Genomic DNA, 12,291 nt, shown 5'->3' on the forward strand with positions numbered 1-12,291 from the left:
AATCTACAGTTTGCCATGCAGAAAACAAGGCCTTATATGGCCATATCAACGGAAAAATAAAAAAAGTTATGGCTTTTGCAAAGTGGAGATGGCCAAAATAGGCCATGTTCTTAATGTAAGAACAGCAGGTAATATAGCCACAAATTCCATCGCCCTCATAATACAATCGCTGGAAAGCAAAGGAGGGGTATACTGTGCCACCAAAACATATTTCTTTTGTGCAATAATACATTTAGGACAAATGAATCTCCCTATAGAATCTATAAGGCCCCGTACACAGGCGGAAATTCTGCAGCTGGATTTTCCGCAGATTTTCTGCCCGTGGAAGCTGCCTTAGGATTGCATTAAAAAACGCAATCCTAGGTAGACGGCCGCAATTTGTCCGCGTGAAATCACACGCGGAAAAAAAATCGCGGCATGTTTTATTTCTGTACGGGTCTTGCAGAGGCGCGCACAGAAATGTCACTCCCGGCGCCCTGGCTCCGCTCAGTGCATACGCCGGCTGGCCAGCAGCCGACACATCAAAGAGCCGGAGCCGTGTGAGAGGTGAGCGCCGCACTGGTCAGGTCGGATCCCGCTGCAAGAATTCTCGTAGCGGGATCCGACCTGGCCATCTGCAGGCAGCCTAAAAGATGACTCACACTGTAAAGAGAGATTTTTATGAATTTCTACACTTACTTTACTCGAATGACTGCAGTACACGGAATGAAAGAATGTGCCCAATGGAATGGTGAGCCAAGTGTACAGTATCTTTTATTCACTATGTTTCTAATGGGCAAACAATAGCTGGTTAAATTGTTGAATAGATTAAAAAACAACTATCTTTTAGTTTTGTCCCCCATAATCCACACATTTTACGAAAATATATATTAACCTCTTGAACCATGGTAAAAGATATTATTTAAGTTTTATTTTTCAATGGCAAATATTTAATATACCATATAATGTATTGCAAGACATTTAACATTTCTAAGTGAAGAAAGTAAAAAAAAAAAGTTGCACCGTTTTGGGGAGGGTGGGAGCGCTATTTTTCCAACATTCAGGGCGTAGTCAGACGAGTGTTTTTTTACCCGCGGTTATGGGTGCAAAAAAAAGATCGTCCATTAGAACCATTGGTTTCCTATGTAGTGTCCGTTTTTTACAGGAGCAAAATCTTTGCACTTGCAAAAGATAGGACATGCGTGCACTTGCTAGGTCCGCACATAAAGATTCCCCGTGGGGAGTCTCCTCATCACTGAACACTGTGACAGCACTGTTATCACAGCTGTTGCAGAGGATTGCGATGTTCTCCCATTGCGCTGCAGCCGGCCCCATTGAAAGCAATGGGATGCAGGCAAACCTCGTAGTGATTTTTGGGGAAGGGCTTCAAATATAAGCCCTTCCCTGAAAATCATCCCTAGCTGCTGTAAAAAATGAAAAAGATATGTATACATCACCTCTCTGTCACTGTGCAGCTCCGGCGCGTCTTCTCGCTGGCTCCTCGGCACTGTTGTGAAGGTTTTTTCTCCTGCTTGGGATTTTAAAATCCCCGCCACCTGAAAGAGCTGGGTCTGATTGGCTGAGTGCTCAGCCAATAAGAGGCAGCACTCAGCCATTCATTGAATGACAGCTGAGCATTTCCTGTGATTGGGCACAGCACTCAGCCAATCACAGGAAACACTCAGCCATTCATTGAATTCAAGGAGGCGGAGACTTTTACATCCCTGGCAAGAGAAACAGCTTCAAAATAGTAATGGGGAGCCAGGGAGAAAATGTGCCGGAGCTGCCCAGTGGCGGAGAGGTGATGTATGTATTTTTTTTTCTTTCTTACAGCAGCTAGGGATGATTTTCAGGGAAGGGCTTATATTTCAAGCCCTTCCCCGAAAATCATTGTGGGGGTTGCCTGCATCCCATTGCTTTCAATGGGGCCGGCTGCAGTAGCGCCAGCCCCATTGAAAGCAATGGGATGCAGGCAACCCCTACAATGACTTTCAGGGAAAGGTACTATTTGGTGATCCATTTGACTTTTTGATCGCTTTCTTTTCCGTTTTTTGTGAGCCTAGATATGCAAAATTAGCTACTTTCGCTATGTTATAATTTTTTCCAAAGTGTGCACTATGTGGGTTAAACAATATACAGTGATCCCTCATCTATCACTGCGGTTACATTTCAGAGACCCGATATGTGAAAATCCGCGAAGTAGCGGCATTATGTTTACACAAATCAATCTGTCAGGTGAACTGTTAAACAAGCGTGAAAGTGAACAAACAGACCGATGCTACGATCAGTGAGCCAATCAGCGCCCGATAAAGAACACATTCCATCAGCCAATAGTGTGCCGTGTACAATCTCGCATTTGCAGGCGCTTGTGGTGTACTGTATCTCCTGCATGCATCACAAAATGCCACGATATAGCGAAAAACTCTGCGAAAACAGGATGTATGTATGGTCTATCTAAAATCTGCAATGCACTGAAGCCGCAATCATTGAACTGCAATAGAGCGAGGGATCACTGTACTAACTTTTTAACATGGGTCATTACAAATGTGGCTATAGCAAATTTATGATGTTTTGTTTTTTTTACACACTGTGGGAGGAAAGGTGGGTTGTTGCCTTTCTTATTTTTATTTTCTTATATATTGTTAACATTTTTTTTACGCTGTTTTTTAACAGTTTTTTTGTCCCATTTTTGATTGTTACTAGAATGCACTGCAATTCTTGAGTATTGCAGTTGTAACAGTGTCCCCCAGGGGGTGGGGGTGGCAACGACACACTGGACTCAAAAGTGCATAAAAACTTACTTCAGTCCTTATTTAACGCATGCTTCCAGGCAACAAAACAGCAACACAAAAGTCCATGCGATATAACAGATGAAATGCTGCACCACGCAGGGTGCTCAGAGGGTTTCCTCCTCAGGCTGTCAGACCCTGACTCCTTGGGAGCTGCAGCCTTTTATGCCCCAGTAACGGGGTCAGTGCCTACAGCTGAGCTTCCTAAGAACCAGGGTGAAGTTGTGGACTGGACCGCCACCCTGTCCAGACGAAGAGCCTGGGAGGGAGATATACTCCATCCACAACTTCACCCTTTAACTGCCTACACAGTGTACTATACTGGTCTATGAGGCTCAGTGCAGAGGCCACTGTAGATGGCAGATCCTAAAGCATCTTGAAGCCTTCAGATGCCATAAGTACCCATCAAGACCCTGCAATGAAATTGTGAGCATCCGATAAGTGACAGAGAGTGCCCCCTCCCTCTGTCAGCCTTTTACATGCTACGTTCCCATTGACTAAGGCATGCAAATAGTTAACCAGCTGCAATCGGCGGTTTCTTCACTCTCTGCCATTAGAGATTCGAAACCTCCCCCCCCCCCCCACTCCCGTGCCGGGCTTTCAAAGCTTTAACATAAAAAGGCATGTGCGTCGGAATAAGGCCTCTTAGTGACCGCTGTAAAAAGGTGCATTGGGGGTCACTAAGGGCTTAAACATGAACATTTCCATACTAAGACCTAGCGATAGGGCCAAATTTTTTTGCATAAACTATTGATAGCATTTCCTATAGTAAAGCTTTGCATTTACGCACTTAATATCTAGAATGATAGCGTTTCCCATAAGACGTTAGCACTTTATATCACTTTCCCATCTAAGTATTAGCATATAGTATCATCTCTCTAAACAAACTCCAGCATGCATAGCATGCAACCGATCATGCTGAGTTAACTTTTTCTAATCCCCCTCCCATGTTTATGACAGCATAATAGTAGTTTGCTAAACAAGTGACAGTATAGCGCTCCTTATGATTAGCAGTAAAACGAAGCGTTCACAGGTAAGTTTTCTCCTGTCAGCATCCTGCAAAGAACATAAGAATTGATGTTGCTATGGAAACTCTGCAAAAGAATGCATTTTACTAAGCCGCACGCCGTATGAGGTCCAGCCGCTCTAGCCGGACAGAAGCGTGGAAAATCATTTGAATAATTTAAAAAATAAATATTAGCCCCGAGCAGGCGAAGAGCGCCAGAGTGATATATACATCGTATGGGTAGTAAATGAATATTTCATAGCTACCTTTACTTCACTACATGTAGAGCACCTGGAACAAGTTATTTTATAATTAGTGTCTGATTATTAATGCGGCCTATGTCGCACACGAGGACTTTTTTTCATTCCAACAGAAGTTGATGTATAGTACTGTGTAAATTATTGAGAGCAAATAACTGATTTGTTACCGCGAACAGGAAGGGAAATGTGACCAATTTTTTGGATGACTTTCTTGGGCGATACAATATTGTATGTTATAGTCACTAAGAATTTTTGAAGGGTCGGTAATCCGGGATTATTCCGATTGCCAGATTGGAGTTGGGATGGAATTTTTTTTCCCTTAAATGGGGAAAATTGGCTTCTAATTCATTAGGGCTTTGTTGCAGCCGTTCTGAGGCCTGCACCAGGCTTGCAGGCCAGACCAGGTTTTGGGTGTGCCCTTGCTTCTCCTGGAGCTGAGGGGCGTGATAGTTGCAGGAGTAATGTCAGTCAGCACCTGGTGCTGAGTAACCTAGCTCCTACTTAAACAGTGCCAGCATTATCTCCTGTGCTGGTCAATTTCTTCAGTTGCCTTTGGACAGCAACGGAACAACACAGCTTGGCTCAAGCTCTCCATACTAGCTAAGTGCTTTTCTGTTTTGGGTTTTCTGTTTCACCTTTCTTTTGTGCCAGGGCTCCCTGATAGGGACCAGTCAGTGGCCTAGTGTTACCATGCAGGGCAGCGCAGGGTCCCGCGGTCAACGCATGCCGCCCTGGTGTCGGCTCCGGCGTCCTGGAGCTCCAACGTCGGGGCTCTCCCGGCGACGTGGAGCGGCTGGTGTGCGGCGGCATGGGCATGTCCGCCCGTAGGGTGCTGCCTGCACTCCTCCACCTCTCTTGTGCAGTAGTGGGGGAGCTGGCTCCTCCCACTCTCCGCCCGGGGCGGAGTCTTGTATTTATAAGGCTGGCAGTGTCCTGAGCTCACTGCCAGTTATTGGTTCTGTTAGCGTCTAGTAGGTCCTGTCTGTAGCTAGTCTCAGTTCAGCCTCTAGTGTGTTTGTCAGCTCCTTTTCTCCAGCTTTGCTTTTGCTCTGCATTTTCTGTCGGTCTTTCCATCTGCCTCCTCTGTCGGCACTCTGTCCCCCCTTTAGGTAGTTTCATCTTGTCAGTCGCCAGGTCCCTTGCCAGCGCAGGGACCGCCGTCCAGTTGTCCGCCTGGGGTTAGCCAGGACCAAGGCAAGTAGGCAGGGACAGTGGGGTGCGGGAAGTTCAGGGCACCCCACCTGGCGCTCGGGGGGTCAGAGTGCCGTAACATAATAACTGGCCCTTTTTACATGGAGGCGATCAGCTCCCTTGCGAACCAGCTACAAACCCTGGTGCCGGTGGTCCAGGATTTATCCGCTCGCATGGCAGCCCAGGAGCAGCAGGGGTTGTCGCAGGGGCCGGACGTCTCAACCAGTCCAGAACCCAAGTGCCCTCTTCCCGAGGGGTTTTCGGGGGAGAGGAACGGATTTTTCGTTTTCCAACAGGAGTGTCGCTTGTTTTTTCGGATGCGCCCCCGTTTGTCCGGGTCAGACGCTCAGCGGGTCGGGCTGATCATGTCCCTGCTGCGGGGCTCTGCCCAGACCTGGGCTTTTTCCATTCCCGATGGGTCCCCCTGCCTGCAGTCCGTGGACTCGTTTTTTCAGGAACTCGGGGGTATCTTTGACGAACCGGACCGAGCAGGGTTGGCAGTTTCCCAGCTGCTGGCGTTGCATCAGGGGTCGCTTGGTGTGGAGGATTATTGCTCCAACTTCAGACGCTATGCGGGTGATACAGCATGGAACGATAGCGCCCTAAAAAAAAGTTTTTCTGCAGGGCCTCTCAAACGCTGTAAAAGACCTGTTGGTTTCCCATCCCGTTTCCGGGTCCTTAAAGGAGGCTATGGAGCTAGCAGTGAAGGCAGATAGGAGGCTCAGGGCTAGGGAGCAAGATAGACAAGCCCATAGAGTCAGGGAGGTCGTCTGTCCAGGTCCTTCTTCGTCCTTACCAACCGCTGTTCCCGAGACGATGGAGGTGGACCCGCTGGACCCCAAGGAGCGACGCCAGATTCGTTTGTTGCATCATCTCTCCTCTACTGTGGGAAAGCTGTACATCGGGTGATCACCTGCCCCCTGAGGCTTCCGCGCTTGCAGTCTGAACCGGCGGAACTCCGAGTCCTAGGCGATTGTAGGGAGGATCGCCTAGGACTTAAGGTACTTCCTAAACTTCTGGTACCGTGTCCGGTAAGATTCCGGGATTTTTCCCGATCAGGGCAGGCGTTTATTGACTCCGGAGCAGCCGCTAACCTGATAAGCCTGTGTTTTGTCAGACCCCTGATGGCTGAATTTGTGGCGCTGAAAACGCCAGTTCATTTTACTAGTATTGATGCTACCCCTCTCTCTACAGGCCTGGTTCGATGGAGGACCCCAGGATTACAGTTCACAGTGGGGGTCCTCCACTCGGAAGAACTGTCTTTCCTGGTTATGGAAAAGATGTCGGTTGATGTGGTGCTTGGTATGCCCTAGTTGGCACTGCACAATCCCCAATTTGATTGGTCCACCCGGGAATTGACTCATTGGGGATCATCCTGTCACAATCACCTATCTACTATAGCCATGTGCTCCGTAGATAGTGTGCTTATTCCGGAGTATTTGTCAGACTTTCAGGATGTATTCTCCAAAAAACTGTCTGAGGCTCTGCCTCCCCATAGGGAGTGGGACTGTGGTATTGACCTAATTCCCGACAGTCCCATCCCTAAGGGAGCCATTTTCAATTTGTCGGGCCGTGAGCATGAGTCCCTCAAGTCCTATATCTCAGAGGCTCTGGCCAAACGACATATCCGGCCATCCAGGTCCCCTGCTGGGGCAGGTCTCTTCTTTGTAGAGAAGAAGGACGGGACATTGAGGCCTTGTGTGGATTATCGGGCCTTGAAAAGAATCACAGTGAAGAACCAGTGTTCCTTGCTCCTAATTCCTGACTTGTTGAATCAGGTGGTAGGGGCCCACTGGTTCTCCAAACTGGACTTAAGGGGGGCGTACAATTTAATTCGTATTAGAGAGGGAGATGAATGGAAAACGGCGTTCAACACCCCGTTAGGACATTTTGAATGTCTGGTCATGCCTTTCGGACTCTGTAACGCTCCCGCTGTGTTTCAGGGGTTTATGAACGCGGTCTTTCACGACTTCCTGGGGGTATTTCTGGTCATCTATCTTGATGACATTCTGGTGTATTCTCCTGACTGGGATACACATGTGCGGCACCTGAGGTTGGTTCTGACCCGTTTGCGCGAGTACCAACTTTTTGTCAAGTTAGAGATATGTACTTTTGGTTCTAAAAAAGTATCTTTCCTTGGTTATGTGATTTCACCCACAGAGATTCAGATGGAGTCTGATAAAGTAGCTGCAATCTCCCAATGGGTCAGACCAGACAACCTTAAGGCTCTCCAGCGGTTCTTAGGTTTTGCAAATTTTTACCGCAAATTCATTAGGAACTACTCGGTTATTGCTCAACCCCTGACCGATCTGACTGAGAAGGGGGCCGACTTGGTAAAATGGTCGCCTGCAGCCCTTGAGGCCTTTAGTCATCTAAAAAGGGCATTTACGACTGCCCCGGTGCTAATACAGCCGGACGCACGACTACCTTTTTTCATTGAGGTAGATGCGTCTCAGGTGGGGACAGGAGCAGTATTGTCGCAGGAAGTCAGTGGGAGATCTGGGTATAGCCCATGCACGTTCTTCTCACGGAAGTTTAATTCAGCAGAACACAACTACGACGTAGGTAACCGTAAATTACTGGCTATCAAATGGGCTTTGGAAGAGTGGCGACATCATCTTGAGGATGCTAGACACCCAATTACCGTGTATACTGATCACAAGAATCTGGTATATCTCGCCAATGCTAAAAGACTCATAGCTCGTTAAGCCAGGTGGGCGTTGTTCTTTGCCAGGTTTAATTTCGTCGTGACATATATCCCAGGTGAGAAGAACGTGAAGGCGGACGCCCTGTCACGGAGTTTCGGGGGGGTCGGAAAGTGAGACTATGACTCCCGAGAATATCTTGGCACCTGGCGTTGTGGTGGCAGCTGTAGAGTCTAACTTCGTCCCCCAACTACAGAATGCCCAGCAGGACGCTCCTTCGGGGGTGCCGGAGGGCAGATGGTTTGTGCCAGAGACCTTACGTCTTCGTGTCATGGATGAATCTCACTCGTCGGTTCTCGCAGGGCATCCAGGGTTTCAGGGAACCCTGGATCTTTGTTCCAGACACTTCTGGTGGCCAGGCATGTCTCAGGAGATCCGCAACTTTGTTAGGGGATGCTCAGTCTGTGCTCGCAACAAGAGTCGACGGCGTCCTCTGGAGGGTCCCCTGAGACCGCTACCGGTTCCTTCCAGTCCATGGTCGCAGTTATCGGTAGATTTTATCACTGATCTACCAGAAGTGCACCACTATCTTAGTGGTGGTCGACCGGTTCTCAAAGATGGCACATTTTGTGGCGTTAAAAAAAGCTACCTTCGGCAAAAGAATTTGCCAAGATTTTTGTAACAGAAATAATTCACCTACATGGGGTTCCCCAAAATATTGTATCTGATCGCGGGGTTCAGTTTGTGTCGCAGTTTTGGCGTGCCTTCTGTAGAAACCTGAGAGCGTCACTTTCCTTCTCGTCAGCATTTCACCCGCAAACTAATGGTCAGACTGAGCGGAAGAACCAAGATTTAGTGCAATATTTACGGTTGTTTGCTAGTGAAAAGGCTCATCAGTGGGCAGAGTTCCTGCCGTTGGCAGAGTTTGCACTAAACAACCGCCCTTGTTCTTCCACTGGGGTATCTCCATTCTTTAATGTGTATACGGTCAGCATCCTCGCTTCCTTACAGCAATACCTACTCCTTCGGTCTGTCCGGCAGCGGATGTCGTCACAGATACGCTTCGGGGAGTATGGAAAGAGGTACACAAAAACTTGGAAGCAACAGGGACTCGTATGCAGTTGCGTAGTGAGAAGAGTCTGTCTGTATCTGAACCGTACAGGGTGGGACAGAAGGTATACCTGTCTTCTAGAAATCTCAAATTGAGGGTCCCATCCTTGAAGCTAGCGCCACGTTATGTGGGTCCGTTTGTCATCACACGTGTGGTGAACCCGCTCGCCTACGAACTGGGTTTGCCAGCTACATGGAGGGTTCACAGGGTGTTCCATAAATCTTTATTGAAACCTTTTGTCCCTTCGGTGTTCCTGTCTCAGTGATCATAACGTCTAGTCTTCTAATAGACCTAACTAAGATGGTCACAGACAATAATTCCTACAGGGGTGCAGGAGAGAACAGGACATAGAGGTTATACCCATGTGAAAGTGGTTGTAGCAAGCTTTAAACTTATCCTCTTTTCACAAGATGAAGGATAAGTGTCTGATTGACGAGAACTCCAGTGGTTGGAGAACAAGGATCCCTGAGCTGTCCATATGAATGGAGCATCGGTTTACCTTGTGCAGTTGTGAGAGGGCATGGATATCAGGCTCGGGCTTCCCCATTTGTTTGAGGGAAATGTCATATGATGGACTACCAGAAGAGAAAACTCTCGGACCAGGAATGCCTTACTGATCTCAGAGAGGGTGGTCATGGTGTCCTTGTCCTCGTGGTTGGGCAGAGGGGTCAACAGCAACTCATGGCACGGCTCCAGCCATACCAGTTCAGGAGAGGGCTGGGTCCAGAAGTAAACCCTGTTGATCATCGTGGTACAAAAACTCTGTGGGCAGCTAAAATATCCTTCAGGAGCTGACATCTTTGTACGGATAACCGTAAATTTTAATAACAGAAGGGAAGGTCAACAAATAACTCAACTCTGTTTCTGGGTCAACCTAGTCCTCTTTTGAAGTTTGGCCCATTCTGGTTTAACCATGGTAGCGTAAGTTACTTAAAGTCAGTACCTGTGTATCAGGTCTGCAAGTCCCTACACAGTTACCGGGATCAAGAATACTGTTCGACGTGGTTGGGAAGGAGGGAATGAGGTAGAGATAAAGCTCTTTTTGGTCCTCTTTCCTATCCCAGGTGATACCATACCTGTAGGGCAATTCACTGGAAAACCCATTGTCACCATTGCCTGTGAGATGCCAGTCATAGTGTCCTATTAGAGTGTATCATTCTAAATCTAATATTTATCACACCATTTTGTCATTGACAGAATAATGAAGGTGGGCTGACGGTTCAACTTCCCAGTAGTGTCACTTCTTACAACCAGACGGGGTTGAAGCCCGGGGAAGAGTACACCATCAGCATCATTTCCCTGAAGGAGCAAGCAAGGAGCCCCCCAACATCGGGCAGTGTTTCAACTGGTAAGAAAGGTGGTGCAGACATATATAAGCTGGCCAGCAACTGGATGCTGAAGTAATTGCAATTGCTGAGGAGACTCAGTCTATATGTTACAAATGTGAGGACGATCCCCTCTCAACAGCTTTAATTCATTACAAAAAATAACAGATAGTAGGGGGAAGATTAATACAGCAACAAATAGCACAAGACATAGGGAAGATTTATGGTGACAGTGCATTAAGTACATTGGTCAGCTCAGGAAGTCAGCAATACTTTAGAAGTATATTGGCTTACATCTAAAATAATGAATCTTTGCTCACACATACAGTAATGTGTGAAGGTCTGATCAAGGACAGGGATATGGTTGTACTGAGAAAAGCAGATTCAATTGAAAATACAGTTTAATAATGGTTTGTCTTCTCCATAGCCATTGATGGCCCTTCCAACATCCTGGTTCGAGATGTTTCTGACACAGTAGCTTTCGTGGAATGGACCCCTGCTAGAGCAAAACTGGACTTCATCCAGTTGCAGTATGGACCCATCAATGGAGAAGGAGAGAAGACCACCTTCCGTCTGCAGCCGCCTTTGAGTCAATACTCCATGCAAGTCCTGCGGCCTGGAGCTCAGTATGATGTGTCAGTGTCTGGCATCCGGGGAGATATTCGCAGTGACCCCGTCAATGCTACCTTCACCACAGGTACTCATTCTCATTGATTTATGTAGACATAATCTTAATGTTCTTGGTTTTGTGGCACAGTAGAAGGGTGGATGTGTACTGTCACACTAGCACCAATTGTGAACTTGCCTGTGAACTTCATCTACAAGAACAAGTGTCATTTCTGTACTCTAGTCCCACTAACTCATGGCTTACTGGCCATGTCTGATCAGGAATGGGGTCACATCACACCGACAGTCTTGGCCCATGCGATCCATACTGCGGCACCTGCTCAGTGCGCTGAGCGCCGACATGACCACTTCTGTTTGGATGCATTGGTCGTCTGGGAGGTGTGTGTCCGAGCTGGTCAATCATCACCTGTATACATTTATTCTTGCCCCCTCCTCTTAGAGGATGCCTGTTACACTTCTAGTCTTTGTGGGTTCCTTGGCCCTGGTGATCCGACTGCTCCTCTATTTTCAGCGGTCGCCTTTTCAACACTGACACCTTAGTCTCGTGAAATAGTGGGGAGACCACCCCCAACCCGTCTCTCTCCAAATAAGTGTATACCACATGTAATTGTCTTGTTTGTGTTCCCCTGTGCTTTGAAAGCGCTGCGGAATACGTTGGCACTTCACAAATAAAGATTATTATTATGTAAATGCGCTTTGAATGGAACATGATCAGGTCGTGAGCGTTCCTGTGCAGATAAGTATCCTTCTCTGCACTGCTGGGCCCGTTCCGACCTGCGCCAGTTTCGAACCGATTTAGCAGCCTAGTCACTGGTTTTTGTAATAAACACTGCAAAATTGTGCAGTTAGGGCTCCCACCCACTGGCGATATTTTCTCCACTGCGATGCGATTCTAAAGTTAAAGTCTCGCATCGCAGTGCGAGAAAAAAATCGACATGACGCCGGGATATCGGCATCACGCGGACATATCGCCAGTCTTTTCAAAGGGGCCAGCGGCAGCAGCGCTAGCCCCGTTGAAAAGAGAAGCAGAATGCCGGGGACTTCTGCCACAGCTGTAACAGCTGTGACACCTGTGGCAGGAGTTTCCTTCATCCCCGCTATGTGTGATTGCCTGAGCGCTCAGCCAATAGTTAAGCAGTAGCTGCTATTGGCTGAGCCCTCAGCCAATCTGCACAGCTCTTTCAGGAGGCGGGGATTTTTAAATCCCCGACTGCTGAAAGAGCTTCATAGCAGTGCCGGGGAGCCAGCAGGAGGACGCGGCTGAGCGCAGGAGAGGTAATTTTTTTTTTTTCACAATTATTGATGATTATCGGGGAAGGGCTTATATTTCAAGCCCTTCCCCGATAGTCATTCTGCAG

General features: G+C 47.8%; 1 protein-coding gene across 1 annotated transcript in view; it reads left to right on the forward strand.

The window, feature by feature from the left end:
- The window catches only part of TNR (tenascin R), a 509,827-nt gene that overhangs the window by 345,105 nt on the left and 152,431 nt on the right, over positions 1-12,291 (forward strand). Inside the window, exons 7-8 of the mRNA XM_066597493.1 lie at positions 10,179-10,329; positions 10,734-11,003. Of these exons, the coding sequence (XP_066453590.1) occupies positions 10,179-10,329; positions 10,734-11,003 (421 nt within the window). The remainder of the gene's footprint in view (positions 1-10,178; positions 10,330-10,733; positions 11,004-12,291) is intronic.

Source organism: Eleutherodactylus coqui, chromosome 3 (genome assembly GCF_035609145.1).
Source record: "Eleutherodactylus coqui strain aEleCoq1 chromosome 3, aEleCoq1.hap1, whole genome shotgun sequence".
In the NCBI taxonomy this organism is placed as follows: Eukaryota; Metazoa; Chordata; class Amphibia; order Anura; family Eleutherodactylidae; genus Eleutherodactylus; species Eleutherodactylus coqui.